This window comes from Anas acuta, chromosome 22 (genome assembly GCF_963932015.1).
Source record: "Anas acuta chromosome 22, bAnaAcu1.1, whole genome shotgun sequence".
NCBI classification, from domain to species: Eukaryota; Metazoa; Chordata; class Aves; order Anseriformes; family Anatidae; genus Anas; species Anas acuta.
In genome coordinates, this window is record NC_089000.1 from 3,342,266 (window position 1) to 3,359,298 (window position 17,033).

General features: G+C 52.0%; 1 protein-coding gene and 1 long non-coding RNA gene across 11 annotated transcripts in view; both read right to left on the minus strand.

The window, feature by feature from the left end:
• LOC137843474 (uncharacterized) overlaps positions 1–4,470 on the minus strand; it is a 34,020-nt gene extending 29,550 nt beyond the window's left edge. For 2 of the 4 annotated variants that reach the window (XR_011089545.1, XR_011089546.1), the window contains exons 1-4: positions 3,776–4,074; positions 3,342–3,431; positions 3,085–3,228; positions 2,628–2,714 (exon numbers count right to left, since the gene is read on the minus strand). This is a non-coding gene — a long non-coding RNA (uncharacterized lncRNA). Of the gene's footprint in view, positions 1–2,627; positions 3,229–3,341; positions 3,432–3,775; positions 4,075–4,416 lie in introns of those variants that run through there. The other 2 variants (XR_011089547.1, XR_011089544.1) reach the window with 2 other exon arrangements.
• Positions 4,471–7,120: 2,650 nt separating this feature from the next.
• Positions 7,121–17,033, minus strand: part of DISP3 (dispatched RND transporter family member 3) — a 104,596-nt gene continuing 94,683 nt past the window's right edge. For all 7 annotated transcript variants that reach the window (XM_068658334.1, XM_068658330.1, XM_068658331.1 and 4 more), the window contains 6 exons: positions 16,424–16,550; positions 15,292–15,437; positions 14,819–14,978; positions 14,303–14,416; positions 13,142–13,308; positions 7,121–12,402 (listed from right to left, as the gene is read on the minus strand). In XM_068658334.1, coding sequence (XP_068514435.1) covers positions 12,040–12,402; positions 13,142–13,308; positions 14,303–14,416; positions 14,819–14,978; positions 15,292–15,437; positions 16,424–16,550 — 1,077 coding nt within the window. In that variant the 3' untranslated portion in view covers positions 7,121–12,039. The remainder of the gene's footprint in view (positions 12,403–13,141; positions 13,309–14,302; positions 14,417–14,818; positions 14,979–15,291; positions 15,438–16,423; positions 16,551–17,033) is intronic.

The following is a 17,033-nucleotide window of genomic DNA, read 5'->3' on the forward strand; positions in this document are numbered from 1 at the left end:
AGGAGGCAGCCAGGCAGCAGGGACAGGCGGGCTCAGCAGTGCCTCAAAGCTCCAGCTACTCCCTGGGAGAAAGGCAAAGCCGTGAGGGGTTTGTGGATAGGTGTCCAGCAGCAGTTTTCAGATCTCGAGGTCAGATTGCTTCCAGCTGTCTGGAGAAAGGCAAGCGTGCTCCCTGTCCAGCTGCTGTGCTGCTCATTGCATCCTGCCACATACACAAGGCTTACTCCATGTGAGCCAGCTCTGCTCACCCTTTTGCTCTTCCTTTTAGGATCTGACCCCCAAATCCTTCCAGACAGCAGGAAGATTCGCAGGAGTGCTACGCACTGAGGACAGATGCATAAACGAAAGCTCCTCCGTGCGGTGACCAACCACTCCCTCACTTGAGCAGCAGCTGGCATGCACAGAAAGCTCCATTTCCACCAAAATAGAAAGCTGCAGTCTCCAACCTTCCCCCTTCCATTAATGCTCTATTTAAGACCGTCTTTGAATGTCTGGATTACAAACCCACCCCCTTCCAGCAAACTGCTTTCCCAGACAGCCCTCCCCTCTTCTCTGCTAAATAGATACTAAATATAAATATATACCGGGGAGAACTTGCTGGGAAAAACAGGGCTGGGATTTTTTTTTAAAACCTTCTCCCTCCTTCATCTAGTCTGAAGAAACACACGCACAGACACAGAGTGCCTTTGTTGGCTGCTTTCATGGCTCCCAAGTGGGAGCTCATCCGCTCACTGGCGCAGCTCCATGCAGTGCTGCCTTACCCTCCCCAGGAGACCCCCGGCCCCGCTGCTGCTCTCCTCCAGCAGACCCCAGCCCTACCCTGGCAGCTCAGGTGATGAACGCAATCACAGGGAAAGAAAAACTGCCAGCTAAACGCTGGCCCTATTCCCCGATCCCCTAGTGAAATCAATCCGGTCGGAAGAATTCCTGCCTGCTGATATGCTAATATTTTAAATTAGCTTTAATTGGCTTCCAAACGCTACCAGTGTCACTTGCACACCCGGTGCCAGTCCTCACTGCTGTCAGCCCCATCGCGCTGCAGCTCACACCCTGCACCTCTGCTGTAGAGCCCCCAAAAGCAGCGGGAGCCAGTTCCCATTGCTCTGCTCACCCCATTTGTGACCTGAATATATTTCCTTTGTTGTGAAATCACAGCACCACCTGTTCCCATCATTTCATAGTCACCATCTAAAAATAAAACACCACGGTGGTGGTGGGGGGGGGGGGGAGCAGGTAAGAAAATTCAGCAGTCCTTGAGGTTGGAAAAAGCGTGAAGGGCAAGGAGCGTGGGTGAAGACACACGTAGGAGATCTGAGTCACGCGGTCTTTAGCCAGCCAGTACCCCCCTGCGGCTCCTGTAGGGCTCGGTCCGGAGCCCACTGCTACCTCTGCAATGACTCCAAGCTGTAGGTAATGGACCTGAACCGTCTCGAGCTTTGCCTCTGCAGGTGCTCAGAAGCAGAGGTGGCTGATCTGACTAGCTCAGCTCCTTTGCCCTGAACAGCGGTCCTTCAATTTTGCACTGGCATCAAGTGAGCATGTCATTTGTTCCAGCTGTCTGCTCAGAGGGGCTGTGGCTTAGAGGCCTCCACACAAGTCACTTGAAGCAGCAGGATCACGGGCACGGCCCTCAGGAGGACTTTGCCACCCCCATAACCATACCTTCCCCATGGCCCTTTGGAGAACTGTGTCCTCAGTTCCACCCCCAGCTCCCCAAACCATAACTTCCCCAGTAATGCAGCCTTATTCAAAATGCCTGTTGGACCCCACACTGCCTTATGGTCAGACATCACCTAGGACCAGAGTTCTGCAGTGCTCCAGTTGTCTTCAGCTCCTGCTACAGCTGATGTGTTTGGCCAGCACATCCTCCTCCTTCTCCTCCTCTCTATCCCTGAATTTTGTTCCCTGACCCCCAGACCCCTCCCAGCTAATCCACTGTGGAGAGAAGGCAGCATAACCCACAGCCTGCTGCCAAGCCCCTTGCAGCTAAGGCACCAGGGATCCTCAAAGCTGTCTCCTCCTAGGTACAATGCAAGGCCTTGCCAAGATCCCTGGGAACATCTTACGTTTTATGTTTATTTTTCAGCATGATCATCAAGCAAGACAGCGAAGAGACTCGTCACCATCCATCACGAGCTTCATTGTTTAGTAATAAGATGTATTACCCCCTTGCAGCAAAATAACACTCCAGCCAGAGCTCCCATTTGTTATGATCTGGCTGACTGGGACAGCTGTTCGTGTCAATGCTGTAAACACTCCATTTGGAGCAGAGACAGCAAGTTTTAAGTGCTAATAAATGGGACTGCAGGCTGCTGAGCACACACAGGGTTAGTGGCTAGTCACCACCAGCCCTCCCTCACGGGGTCCCTTGCTCATCCCTGCTCTGCTGCTGCCTGCCCAGCTCCAACGCCCCCCTTACAATGAGGCACAGGGGGGCACAGCCCTGCCTGCCCCATCGCACATCCCCAGCCAGCTGCTGTGTGGGCCGGGAGGATTTGGTGCTGGAGCAGCAGGGTGAAGCTGCTTCCTCAGCTCAGCAAGCGTGGGGTCAGCACAGCTGTGCTGGAGGAGGAACTTTGGTGTCAGCATGCATCTGGAGGGAGCTGTGTCTGCTTTTCTGCACTCACCTTTATCAGAAGCAGCCTCAGCAGATCAGACGGAAGGGAGAAAGCTTTCCAGAAAGTACCAGTGGACTTCTCCAGGAGCATACGATGCTAACCGAGGAGGATGGAATTAAATGCTTAGCTTGGTCTCTGATCTTTCCAGGGTTGGAGGCACGCTCTTATCTCCAGCCTATTACTCACTTCATCGACTGCTCAGCCCTAAACCTAAAGCTCCAAAGAAGTAAAGGCACAGCTACTGGCAGCAGCTGGAAGCTGATAACAGCATACCAGGGGAGTCAGAGAAGATCTGACACCATGCCACATGCCTAAGCACACTCTGGGGCCGTTCAGAGCACGCTTTCTTTCGCCACATGAGCTTGACCATGGCCAGTCCCAAAAAGACAGCATCCTTCCTGCATTCCCAGCTGGAGGCAAGAGCCCTGGGACACTGTGAGGGTGCCTGCACACACAGTGCTCTCACCCTGGCTGCACAACAGCTGGCACAGCAAGGGCAGAGCCTCTGCAGAGCAGCCTTCGGTGATGCACGAGGGCCTTGTGGCAGCATCCATCAGTGGATTTCAGAGGTCACGGCCTCACACATTACACACAGATGTCAATTCCATTTCTACAGCAGGAAAAAAAAAAAAAAAAGCTTAAAGTCACACAGACAAAGCACTGGCAAGATATCTTGATTTATCATTGCTGTCATTCTAGGAATTCACAGTAGCCTGAGTTCACCCTTCAGCTCCTTTGAGAGGTACATGAACAATAGCGGCGGAGGACAGGTCCCACCTCTAAATCTCTGAGGAATTCAGTCCTTCAGGAAGGCTGCAAGGATTTTAAAACAAAAAAAAAAAAACAAAAAAAAAAAAGAAATCAGCCCTCCAGTCTCTGCAGCAGCCTGAGAAACTGCCACCAGGAGCAGTTCACTCCCCCAGAGAGCATGCAGTGCGAGCACTGTGAACCATCCAGAGCAGCAGAGCTAGCTCAATAGCACGCACAGGAGAAAAAGCCCCTTGGGTTTTCACACAGTTTGATCAGACCCACAATCTCAGCTGATTGCAGGCAGCACAGCGTCACTACACCCAAGGACCTGGACTGAGTCTAGACAGAAACAGATAAAGGCACGAAACATGACCAAAGCACCACTGCTTTCTCTCATGCAGCCTTACAGCTTAGCCAGGTCTCTGTCTGGCCAGGAACTTTCCACTCTCCAAACAGAGCTGAAAAGGAAACCCCACAGGCATCAGATCCTTCAGCAGCCTTAGGCTGCATCACATTCAGGAGATTATCACAATCACAGGTGACACTCAAGGAGATGAACCACAGCTGCTCACCCTCTCATGACAAAACTACCTTGTCCATCAAGCAACCTCCTTGAAGCAGAGAGGAGCAGCACTGAACTCATCACACTCCTGAACACCACCAAGGGGCCTCTCACCGCTCTCCCATAGCACGGAGCAGTTCTCATAAGCTGTGCTCAACACTGAGACAACAAACTTGGGTCCAGACTTAGGCATTTCTAGACAATTAGCTTGTGTTTTGACTGTTTGATCAGCTCACAGCTATTTTTTCCCCCCTTCTCCTTTGTTATCTGCAAATAGCTCAAGGGAAGCCCAGGCTCACACCTTGAAAAGGGCTCCCAGGAGCCAGCACAAGCCAGCCAACAGGTTGGGAGTGGGTTCAAGAGAAAGGACCCAAGTCTGTGCTGCCTCTGTGTCCAACACAACAGCCCCTGGGAGCTCAGAGTCCACCACTAGAAAGGCTTAAAGTCCTAACTCAGACACACAACCTTCCCTCGCTGTCACCTCACTCAGCACCAAGAGATTCCATTGAAAATGCCCTTAATGTTTAAGAAAGGAGAGAAAGGGAGGAAAGAAAAAAAAAAAAGCACCCTACACTGCTCAGTCTGTGAAGGATCCAACCCCATCCACACCAGCCTGGTATAATAAATAACCTCACAGCACCTCATCTGGGTGGGGGAACTTCTTAGCCACCCACAGCCCCAACCTGCAGTGCTCTTTGGTGATGGCTAACGAGAATGCCCACACCTGTAGCTGAGTCCAAAACAGAACGTAAGCTAACAAGTGTTAAAATAAAGCTGTCAGTGAGAGCTGCTTGTCTTTCTGCAGACAGAACGGAGCCACAATGCTCAGTGCCTCCTTCAGCGGCTGGATGCCCCCACACCTACCCTCACCCTGGGGACTTTGAGGCTGTCACATCTTCTGGTGGAAGAGGATGTGACCCAGTTGCACAAAACCAGACTCACTTTAGGCACTACAACCCTTCCTCTCCGACATGGCCCCCTCAGCTAGTCAGAAATGCAGCCGCATGGCGGAATCCCACCTCCTGCCAGGCCTTACCCACCCCTCATAGTTACCTCAGGGCCTCACTTTCCAGAAGCAGAGCGTTTCACATTTGAGATGGAGGACATCTCAGCTGTCTGCCTAAATCACAGCCTATTTGTAATTTAATTCAAGGTGTTTATGGTGCAGTTTGCCAGCTGCTGCCTTTCGGCCCCGTCAGCAGCAGACAAACCAACCCCCCCCCACTGAAGGGCTTCTGTGCCCCAGGTTCAGGTGTGAAACCCAGACCTCCCAACACCTTCCTCACCCCAACCCAGCCTGCTTCAGGCCTCACTGAGAGGGCTCCTTTGCTGCTTTTCTCCCTATCATTGCCCATCGAGGTGCTGCCTGGGTCCCCGGCCCTTCCTGCTGCACGCAATGCCCTCAAGCGTGTTCTTATGCTGAGCTCCTGGGGCAGTAAGTTTGCTCTGACCTGAGAGGAAAAAAATAAAATAACGAGAAATAGACATGGTGTGCCAGTACTTAGGAACACAATGCACAAGCCTCCCCCTGTTTTGGGCTTGTTTCACCTCCTGCAAAGGCTGACAGCCCCTCCAGCCCACGCTCGCACCATCCTCAGGCCTCAGGGGAGCAGATAAAATCTGTACAAACAGCCCTGAGGGTAAGAGAGGAGCACCCACTCCTCACCCATCTGTTGGGGTGCTCTGTTTAGCAATCAGGTCCCCAGGATGTGTCACCTGCAGGGTGACAAAGCACCAGGGAAAGGGCAAGGGTGACCCAGCTCCTGGCTGAGCCGCTGGAGGGTGAGGGAGTGGGCACGGTGTGGGGGAGGCACAGCACGCTGCTCTTTTTGTGTGGTAAAAAAAAGAGAAATAAACATACCAGTCTGGTTATCCTCAGTGCAGGTGAGGCAGAGGGGCCAGGGAAGGGTTTAAACACTCCCTATCTCCAAGTTAAGCTGCCTGGTACAGGAGCACTCACCCAGCAGCACCACCCCTGTGCTTTCACTGCACCCTGATGGGGCAACAGCCGCAGGTGGGCTCATGCCTCTCCTCACACCAATGCTTTGTGCAAAGATGTCATGCACTGTGCACGTTTGCAGCCCTCCCACCTTCCTCCCATGCCCCCTGAAGTCTGTCAGCCACAGGCATGTGACCCTGATAGGAAGCAGCAGTGCTCAAACTCCCTGTCCAAATGGCAAAGAGCAGGCTCTGTGGTGGTTTTTCAGCGAGGAGGTGGCCTTTTCCATTCTGAACCACCAATTTGGGGGTTGGGTTTGGGTTGGGGTGGAGGGGAGCTGTGGGAATCACCGGCTGCAGCACCCCAAGGTGCCCAGTCCTAAGTGCCACAGGGTGCTGAGGAGATAAAGCAGACATTGCTGTGCTGCAGCTTGACTGAAGTCCAGGGGGGATTTGCTGCAGGCGATGAAGACTTCACACCAGATGTGCTCACCTGGAAGAAGAGATGGGGCCGTGCCAAATGGCAGGCAGCAGGTCTCAGAGTACGGGCCGTCAGCGTTGGCACAGGGGCTGTGCCAACAGCCTGCCATGGACAGGCTCCCACAGCCAGAAAGCAATTCCTTCCTGCCTCTGCCAGCTTGAAATGAACAGTGAGCAGCTGCTGCCCCATCTAATCCATCCTCTGAGCCCTTTCCCCCTTCCCAGCCCAGCAGCTATATCCTGAGGAGCCACAAAAACCTTGCCCATAACTCAGGCCACATCTGTAGAAGCTTTTCAAGCTGAAAATGTGTGAGGTTGCTGCAGCGTGCTGGCCTTCCCAGTGTGTGCACACCCAGGAGAGGGTGCTGTGAGCAAACCTCACTCAAGCATGGCTCCAACGAGAGGTAAATGCTTGGCACTCCTCTGAGTGCATCGGTTCAATGCAGGCCCGGGAGGTGTGGGGTGGCTGCTCGGTCTTACAGCAGCACTTTGGTGCTGCATGGCATGGACGGTAATCCTCAGCCAGAAGTTCACACCAGGCCTTGTGGTGCTGCAGGAGCAGGGAGGTGAATCCCGTTCTTGTGGGGTTGGCACAATCTTCACACGCTGGCAGGAGCACAGTATGGATTGGAGGAGGAAAAGGGCTCCAGAAAACCTGGACAAAGCTCTGCCTGAGCCAGCCCTCCTCCAGGCCTGCGTGGGAGCTGGGCTGTTTGTTGGCTTGTCTGGTGTGCAACAGTGACAGGGCGATGAGTGAGGGAGCCAAACGAGCGAATGCCAAAATCTTTTATTTACAACAGTCTCCAAAAATCAAGGAACACTGAAAATAGTGAGGGTAGGAGACGACTTACAAAAGTAACACGCGTACGTTACCGTTGGGAATTGTGCTACATCACTCTGAGAACCAACACTTGAAGGTCTGCACGCGACGCGGTGAAACGGCAGTGCCTCGGGGTGCTCAAATCGCTTCTCCCCAGCTCCCGACCCATCCTCCCTCCCATTTGCTCTCTTCTGCTCCCCCCTGTGAACCTTCCTGCTCCTGGCCATCGCCATCCCATCCCCTCCAGCAGCCACCCGGAAGAGGAGCGGAGGAGATGAAGGGTCCCGAACCCCACGACCACCTCCTGGGGATGGAGACAGGCTGCGAAAGACTTCCAGCTCCAGGACCCTGGGTCTAAGCCAGGGCAGAGGAGTTGGCAGAGGCCTTTGGGACAGCATAACCTGTGAACTGTGGCTTGCATGCTGTGCGGGGTGAGCAGTGATTTCAGAAGGAATAACCGAGAGACTGCATTTGCCCTGCCTGGCTGCAAATCAATCAGCGCAGCTTCCTTGGTGGACAGCATGGGAGGATTTATGTGTGTCTCGGGGGTTTATAACCTTCCAGGAGGGCAGGCCACTCTGGTAAGAAAATTCAGTGCAGGACAAGCAAAAAGAATTAGATGTCGTGACATAAAGCAACATGCCAGTTTGCTCCAGCGGAGACAAAGCCAGGGGTCTCAGGAGACCCCTGCACCCGGACTACCAAATCAGTGCTCCCAGCAGCTCTGTGAGCATGCCCCATGTCCTTCTTGGGAATAATTTGAAGCTGACTTTGCTCTGGCATCATTTCAGGTCCAGGAGGGATCGAGAACATAGCCCAGCACAGCCACTGATTCCTTTCCAGCATCTGTAGTCTTTGAAATTGCCAGTGTTGGTGGCTAGCCCTGATGTCCCTGCTGCCTCTACAGATTCTGTAGGAGCCCAGCACCTCAAGAGCCACTGCAACAAAAGGAAATAAATGGAGCAAGGAGACCTGGCTCTATTTCTCCCTCTGATGCTGATCTTTACAAAGCACACCAAATTTGTTCCTCCTCACTCCAAAGCTGATTTAGGCAGGGCTGTTGGCGAGCAGGGGCTCTGTTGTCTCACCAGTGTCTTTGGGGAACCCTGAACTCATTCAGCAGCTCTCCTGAAGGCAAGGGGCGGCAGCAGCATCTCTGCATGTCTCAGTGCTTCAACAACGTGGAGCAATGCCCTTTTGGGACTGCCAAGGGCTGCACAGGAGAGGGCTCCTGGTCAGGACAGGACCCGCTCCATTTTGTAGGAAACTGCATTTACCAAGTGGCCCCCATCCCAAAACATTAACATCAGCTTTTCAGAAGGTATCCTTCATAACAGGATTTTATGAGGAAAAAGAAGAGTGGGCAGCTACCAAATATTTCACTGCAGTGTGCTGTAACCGAGAACTTGTATACATTTCTTTTTAAGTGCAGCAGTAAGATTGTTTTGGAATGGAAAAAACAGCACATTCTCCTCCAAGTAAGGCTGGGATCGAATATTTCCATGACACTGGGCTGCTGTGTTCAACTGTTTAAAAACATCAAAATTGGCAGCTTCGTATGAAGCATTTTAGCACCTTTGCTTCCTCTGTCCAAGAAATTCTCCCGGAGAAAATCTCCAGACAGTTTTAGTCCAGCCTCCACAAGCATCTTAGGCAAAAGCAACTAGCACTGAGAAGGCTGAACCTTGCTCGGCAAGACGGGGCCCAAGAGATGGTCTGGGCAACAGAAGAGTCATCAGTGAAAGAAGACAGGCAGAGATGTGGGAGGAATTAATTTAGGGCAAGCATCTGCTCCCGGAAAAGAGCCAGACAGGTGAGCCCTTGCTTTTTATTGCTGCGAGCATCTGCCTCAGAGCACTCATTCCCAGTAGGGCTGTCAGCCCCACCTTTGCATTTGCTCAGATAAACCCATCCATTTTCTTACCCCTATAATTTTATGAATATTTTCTAATGTCAAGGGGGACGCTGCCTACATGGAGACGGATGTACACATCTGCCACTGATTTATTGTCTCCACAGATGGCTGGGGAGATCAGGGTGTTGCAAACATTTTGGGGAAGGATGGGCCCTGCCTCTGTCTCTCTGACTCTGTAGCATGTGGAGAAAACACCAGCCACCCTGACCACAGAGCTGTGCAGAGTGAAGTGGGGACAAGGGGGAATATCTACTTAGACCTTAAAGACAAGTGTCATGACCATGAAGTTGTCAGCTTACCAATATTTGGTGGGTCCCTGCACTGAAAAGCATTGTCTAGGATCATCTCCTGGGTCTTCTGGGATCATCTCCTGGCTCTTCTGGCATCTTACTACAATCTGGAGAGGTTCCTCCTCCTTTCTCTGCCTCTGTCTCCTTGCTGGATGTGCACAACCTCCTCAGCATGCCTTTGTGAATCATCTGTTACAGCTCTGCACCTACCTCAGGCTCTCTCATTTTCCGTCCTGAATGAGGAAATCATTCAGAAAGCAAGGGCAAGGTGATGTTCCTGCTCCTGCTGGTGCCAGCCAGCCCTACAGCACCGACTACGCCTGGGCTGGCCAGGGAGGAGGATGGAAAACGGCAGCCTTTCCTCTCCCCTGCCTGCTCCAGAAAACGGGACAGCTTCTGCCAGGTGCTAACAACTCGGTTATTTTTATCTGAGATCAGACAGTGCCAGATCAGACCTGAAACACCAAAGGTTTTCCACTACTTTGAAATTAATCTTTGCTTTCCAAGAGTGGCTGAGCATGGTGTGCCCAGCATCACTCTGGAGGTGAGAGACTTATATAGTCCTTCATAGTGATCAAAACCCCAGGGCACCTGGGGCCTGAATGCGCTTTGAGTTTTACAGGATTCAAAGCAGATCTATGCCATGCCTTAAAGCCCTTTCAAGGCTTCTCCGTGCTCAGAGAAGGAGGAACTTCCTGCAAGGCAGCACTTAGCACCTTCCTTTCTTGTCTGCTGACCTGGAAATATCCATCAGCTTTAATCACCCAAAGGAGGTCGAGCTGCAGCCAGAGTATCCCGGGCAGCAGCACCGGGGCTCCCTTGCTCTCCCCCTGCAGCACCCACCTCGATCTCTATCATCAGCACACTGCCCTCCATGCTCGCTGCTCAGGGCACCACCTGTAATTAAATCTGGAGAACAGCCATCAAGGAAAGCAAGACTTGCAGATCGATGTTGTGCTGTGTTGCACCCAGCAGCTATCAAAGAAGCACAGGTTTAGGAGAGTTAAAAATACTTCCCAGAACCATTTATTCATGGGCACAAGGTTCATCCTGCAAGAACTGGGCCAGATCAGAGGTAGGGGCCAAGAAACATGTAACACTCTGCAGAAAAAGGTAACTCAGCTGCGCTGTGGGGTGGTGAGGAAGAAATCAGGTCTGGTCTGCTTATGCTTTCACCACCTTCACTGCCTGCAGCAGGAGCACTCTGGATTTTCCTTGGCATCAACAAGGCCCAAGGAGATTCCTGTTCTCACACTTCTTTCTCCATCTGATACCTTCGGGAACCTAGCTTAGGAACAAACATTTGATCCGGTTTCAGAGGGATGGCACGATGTGAAGGCATAAGAGACGAGCAGGGATCAAAGCAGGGATTCAGAGAGCCGCACAGAAGCAGCTGCTGGTCTGTCCCAGCAGCACAGCCCCAGAGCATCGCTGGTGCTGGGGACCGGCGTCCTGGTATTTCCATTTTAAAAAGGGGGTCAATCCAGACAGAGAATGCAAAGCCACCAGGGACACGGTATCTGCAAACAAATGAGGACTCAGGCTGCTTTCTGGCCACCTCCCTCTGCTGGCATCCCTGTAAATAATGTTTAATGCATCTCCCAGTGGGCCTGACCCCTCCCCCTCTGCCGAGGACCAGATGCGCTGCATCTCAATGCACACACTTAGTTATTTCAATTTTAAGAATATGATGGAATCAGTGATGCTTAAAATGTACTTGTTAATGGCACTAGTTTGCAATTTCATTTTACTTTAATATAAACCATCTGCTGTGAGCAGGCAGCAGCCGCAGGCTGAAGCTCTGCTGCCTTCGTGTCTGCACGTGGGAGGGGGGCTCGGAGCTGTCACAGAGGGTGCCCCGCTGTGTGTCCATGCATGCTGCCAGCCTCGGGCTCTGCCTGGCCGCAGGGCTTAGCTCGCCCTCAGGTTAAGAGCTGGCTGCCAGGTCCAGGAGCAAAAATCGTTGCAGGGAGCTGGAGGCCTTCAGTTCGCTCTCCACCATGAAGAGCAGAGGCTCTGGTGAGGTCACACAGGGAGCAGGAACTGGGACTGCCCAAGATTTCTAGCTCTAATCCCACAACAACCCCAGTAAGAGCTGGCTGGGAAACGTGTCCTGTGCACTGAGGTCACTGCTGGGCACAGGACACGGCAAAGGGGTCCAGACACTGCTATCCCTCAGCCCACTGCTGTTGCAAAGCTCATGTAATGATGCACTGGCCTGGCAGGGTGCAGGACATCACCTCCAGAGCCACTGGATGCTGACCCTGGCCCAGAAGAGGGAAAGGGCAGAAGGGAAGGTTTCTGACAGGGAGCAGAGGGCCTGACTTCTCCCCTTTATCTCTGTGGTTCCAGAAAGCTCTGTTCATTTAAAAAAAGAAAAGCAGAAAGAAAATTGAGAGAAGGATACCTCCTCCCCTCCTGCTTACGGGCTGAGGAATTCCCTGGGCAGCCCTCACTGTCCGTCATCCATCCATCACTACCGAAATAAATACAAGTTTAGAGCAAAACCTATTAGAAAATAAAGTGCATCTGGAGTTGAAAAACTTCTGGAAAAAAAGGGCTTTTTTTTTCCTCTTTTTTTTTCTTACAAAAAATATCCTTTAAAAAAAAGAAAGCGAAAAGAAAAAGGAGCGAGAGGACAGAGCGTGCGGCTCTTGGCGTAAGGTCTACAGGGCTGTCCCGTTGGGGAGGGGGATGTTAAACCCGCTCTTCAGCAGGGCAAGGCAGATGCATAGCCCCAGCAGGCCGGTGAGGAGCACTCCTGCCACCGCCTTGAGGCAGGAAGTCCTGCTCCGGGTGAAGGTGCCGGGCCCCATGATGCTGAGCAGGGCTGTGCTCACAGTGAGCGTGTAGAGGATGGAGACTCCTGTGTTGAGGGCCACGATCTTCCCAAACTTGGCGAAAGGGGCGATGATGCAGAAGAAGAGGGGGACGGTGGCGATCCCCGTGGTGACGGCGCTGGAGACGATTGCCACTCCCACGTGACGGACTGCTTCAATCGTCCTCCACTGGCGGCACGCTGTGGGGTCCTGGCAGAAGGGACAGCGGTGTTAAGGGATTGTGGGGACAAGCACATGGGGCTGCAGTGGTGTTTTAGCTTTTGAGAAGGCGGCTTAGCTCGTGGGGTCCCGGTCTGGGACAGAGATGCTGCGTAAGTGCGGATCTCAGAGTTCATGCAGGCTCTGAGCACGCTGGGCAAACAGCCATAAAGGTAAAATCCATCAGAGGCAAAGGCTGCTGGATGTTGTGCCTCCATCAGTGCCTCATTTCAGCCATATCAGGCTGACTGCTGGACCCGCATGACAGACACTGTACCTGGGGAACAGAGATCCCCAAGCTTTTGGGGCATCCATCCCCAAAGATGATTAATCAGGCCAGAGGAGGTCCAGCACAACAAGCCAAAGTGATTTGCTGAAGTTACAGGGTGAGTGTGGGGCTGTTCCAGTGCAGGACTGTCTTCAGTGGGGCAGGAAAGGGTATTGCTTTGGACACGGGCATGTCCAGTGGCCAGTGAGAGAGGGACAACCATGTGGGTTGGACCCTCAGCTGGGTTTGTTGTACAACCATGTGCGTTGGACACTGAGCTGCTCACTGTCCCCAGGTGTACCAGCTCACATCAGTCTCTGGCAGTTGGAAAAGCAGCAAGCAGCTCAAGCATGAGGTTGGCAAGACATCCCCCCTTGCCCATCATGCCTCGTGTCCTGCATCATAGCCGAATGGTACAGAGGGCACGAGAGGATACAAGGCTGCAGGAAGAAGAGAGCTCACCTCCGTGTGGTGCAGTGGCAGGTTTTCCCCTGCCAGCAGGTAGCCCTCCACCAAGTGCACGCAGTAATCGACAGAGGAGCCAACGAGGATGGAGAGAGAAATGGCTTCCACAGCCCCCATTTCCCAGCCAGACCAGTACATGATGGTCACCACCAAGCAGACCACCCCTGCGTGAAAAAGGTCACGTTAGGCAAGTTTAAAGGACGCAGGGAGGGCTGCCCAGCCCTACTGCTACAGCTCCATCAGGGATTTTGAGATCACAGCCCTGCAGGTCTCCATGCTAGCCAGTCAGAACCTTGTACATGTCCTGCCCACAAAGGCAAACACCTCCCTCACCTTCAGTGGCCATGGGACCCTTCAAAAAGGCACTCAGACCTGCTCGGAGCAGCAAAGCAACTAACTGAAATATCAGGCAAAAAAGACAGACTGATGCCAATCCAAACTAATGCTTGCTAAAAGAATCCAAGCACAAGCCAGCGTGCCTCTGTGCACTACAGGCAAGAAGGCCCTTTGTTTTGTTTGACGGAGTTTACACACAGCCTGAGCACATGTACAGATTTTTCTTAAAGGCAAGAGTGATGTTTGTTTGTGAGTCATGTGTGGGAGACTAAGTGGTTTTAAAATGATAGATTTGATTTTTTAAACTGGGAAGTTTAGCAACACACTTAGTCCATAATATCGTCAAATCACCAGCCAGGGAGAGGGAGCTATTTACAAATTTGCTTCAAATGCTAACAAAACCGCTAAAATATTCAGCTTTGAAAATCTCCCACTGCTTGGAAACAGCAGCCATGGTGCAGATCCTTGGGAAGGAGTGCAATTGTTATTCAGAGCATGTGGGACTTAATCACATTATTATACATAACAGGCAGGGATGGCATTTGGGTAGCTAAACCCCTTATTTAAACAAATAGAACGGATTGTGTAGATAAAACACACTGGGAATTAGACACACAAATCTGTTTTCCCAAGGAGGTTCCTGTGCATTTGTTGAGAGTTTCTCCCATTCACCTAGGTACACCAGGATTGAGTCCAGGAAAGCCAAAAGAGTTGACACAAAGTAGGAGCAATTCAGTTCAAATCACTGGAGGCTCAGCAGTGCCACAACCCAGCAATTTCAGAAGAAGGGAAAGCTTGGCACGGTGGGACTGGTGTTTTTACCTAAAATGCTGAGCAGCACCGGCAGCAGGAGGAGGATGTGGGTGGTGAACACTGCCACTGCAGCCACACAAATAACCAGCGAGAGGATGAGACCGTACAGGGCACTCTGCACTCCTGGAAAAGAAACAGTTGGAAACAATTGGAGTCTGGGATGGTGACAGCTGGCATGAGGGGGGCACCGTGTCCCTGCTGGTGACAAGGCATGCAGGGACTCCTGCTGGCACTGATGGAAAGGGGAGGATGAGAGTGGGAGGTGGGTGATCCAGGTCCTATTCTTGCCTCCCCCATCAACAGGGGAAATTCCCTCACCTCTATTTCCCTGGGCCATGCTTAGGATTTTGACAGTATGTGCTGCTTGGGGTAGAAATGAGCTTTAGGACTTTGCACAGCAATGATAAGGGACTTAGCACAGCAATGATAAGGGATATAATGCTTGTCCATAAAATGGAGCAAAGAGTGCTGTGAAGATACGGAGAGTCTAGGTTCCTCAGGGAGAAAAGTATGGCAGTCACTTGCCTATAATCTCCATGAAGATCTGCTTCCAGTGCTCACAGGTCTGGAAACCATGTCGGAGAGCAGAGCCCTCTGGGAAAAGCTGGAGCTGCTGCTGCAGAAATGTCTCCCATTTCAGATAGTCAGCGTATGTCTGGAAGGAAGATTTCCCCTTGTAGGTTGTCTGTAAGAAGATTAACATGTTATTCTTGTGTCCTGCTCTCAGAGGCAGGGTATGCAAGGTAGAACAAGCCAGCTGGAGAGCAGATGAGCAGATCTGCCACCAGCTCTTGCCCAAGCTCTCACAGTAAGAGCATAAGCAGCTACTTCTTAGCAACTCGTGAGTGGAGGCGTCTGTCTGCAGCCAGGCACAAACACTAGCAAGCACCAATTATGGCTGCAAATGAAAGTGGCTGGTGCAGAAAGAGCAGAGCTAAACCCCCTGAAGTCACAAGAAGAAACAGTCACAAGGATAGATGGCGATGACATGTGCTCACCGATTCAAACGCCATGGAGATCCACTGCACCTTCCCATCCTTCACGCCCACTGCCCCGTGAGAGAGTTGGCCAGGCAGCAGGTTTGGCTCAGGGATGTTCTTGCACTCAGGGTGCAACATCTGCAGAAAGGAGGAGATGCTATAACCTGGAGAGAAAGAAAGAGCAAGGGATGGAGGACGAGCAAGGGATGAGGACAGGACAGGGAAAGGGAGCACATGGGAACAAAGGTGAAGAAAACAAGTGAAAGCTGCAGCTTCCACTTGTCAGCAGCTGCTTACTCTGACTTGCAAAAGCACTTGGTCTCAGCACCAGAGCCCTCAGCTGCTGCTACCTTGAGAGGGCACACAGTGCCATCAGCACCAACCAGGACATGCCCACGGCTGTCCCCAGTTGTCAGGAAGTAGCACAAACAGCAAGTGCTCAGTTAAACCAGCACAGGAGCCGTCTGCGTGACCTGGAAGGGTTTTTCTCTAGGTGTAAGGTTGGCTTTTGGTCTGAAGCCAGTAATCCTTCCTGAAGTTGGCTCCGTAACCACATGACCTCTGGAGTTGGAAGAGAGGGTCACTAGATAGGGATGTGATGCCACAGGGGAACTGAGGAGTTACTCAGGAGTTACTAAAAAGAGATTTACTTGACCTACAGATTATATCACTACCAATGCCTGCAACTTGAAAGAACAGATGCAGCTTTGTTCTTATCATCACTGGATTAATACTTTCTGATTTGCTGGTGAGGACCCCAACTCAGACAAGCACTGCTGCAAACAGAGCTGCAGAGCAGGCCTCTGATATTGCTGTCTCACTCGCTGTGTATTTCTCATCCGTGAAACAATCAGTACAACACATGGAAGCATAGAGTGAATAGCTTGTGGAGGTGGGAGCTGTGACTTGGGCCAGGTGGAGCCAGGCAGAGCTGTGCTGCAGGCAGCTCAGGAGAGCTGACTGCTGAGAAACCCCTCTCCTCCCCGCACCATCTGCATTTATCACTGACTTATGCATTCATTTCCTTTCCCTGCTTCATCAAGGTGGAATCTGAATGTTTAAGAGCCCTTAGCAGCTACGTTCCTCAAGCTGGAGGGTGAGAAGCAGTCTGTGCCTGGGGACCCCGGACCTCCCCAAGGACCCCACATACCCGAGGGCAGGCACTGAGCCCCTCCTGGCTTCACCAGCTCGGTGTTGCTGGCAATGGCTTTGCAGAGGCGGCACAGGTTGCCAATCTCTTTGAAGAGGTCGAAGCTGTCATCATAGATAACGCTGCCCTTTCACAAGGAGACACAACAACAAGAGCACCACACGTGAGGCATGTACACAGCAACTGGCACAAGGCAGAACCTGACCCTGGGCACACGGCCTGGCACCATCTTATACAGACCACAAGTTTTTACAGTGGAAAGAACATCAGACATCTTTGCCTCACCAGACAACCCAGGAAAAAAATACATAAAAAATAAAAATCAGGCAGTGTGACTGAAGCACTGGTGAGCATGTGGCTACCAGGGCATGCCCCAAAACATCAGGGACTGCCTAAGGAGAAGTTTTGACTCCCTGGCAGTGCCCAGCACTTAACGCCAACTTTCTGCCCACCCCACTGCTTGTGTTTCATGCTGCCCTCTCCAGAGGCAACAGGCAAAAAAAAGCAACAGGCTGATTCTGCACAGTGCCCTCAAATCAGAAGGCAAGAGGAAGAGCAGAAAGCTGAAATGCATCTGCCAACTGACCAGAGCTAAATGCGATTTTGCTGG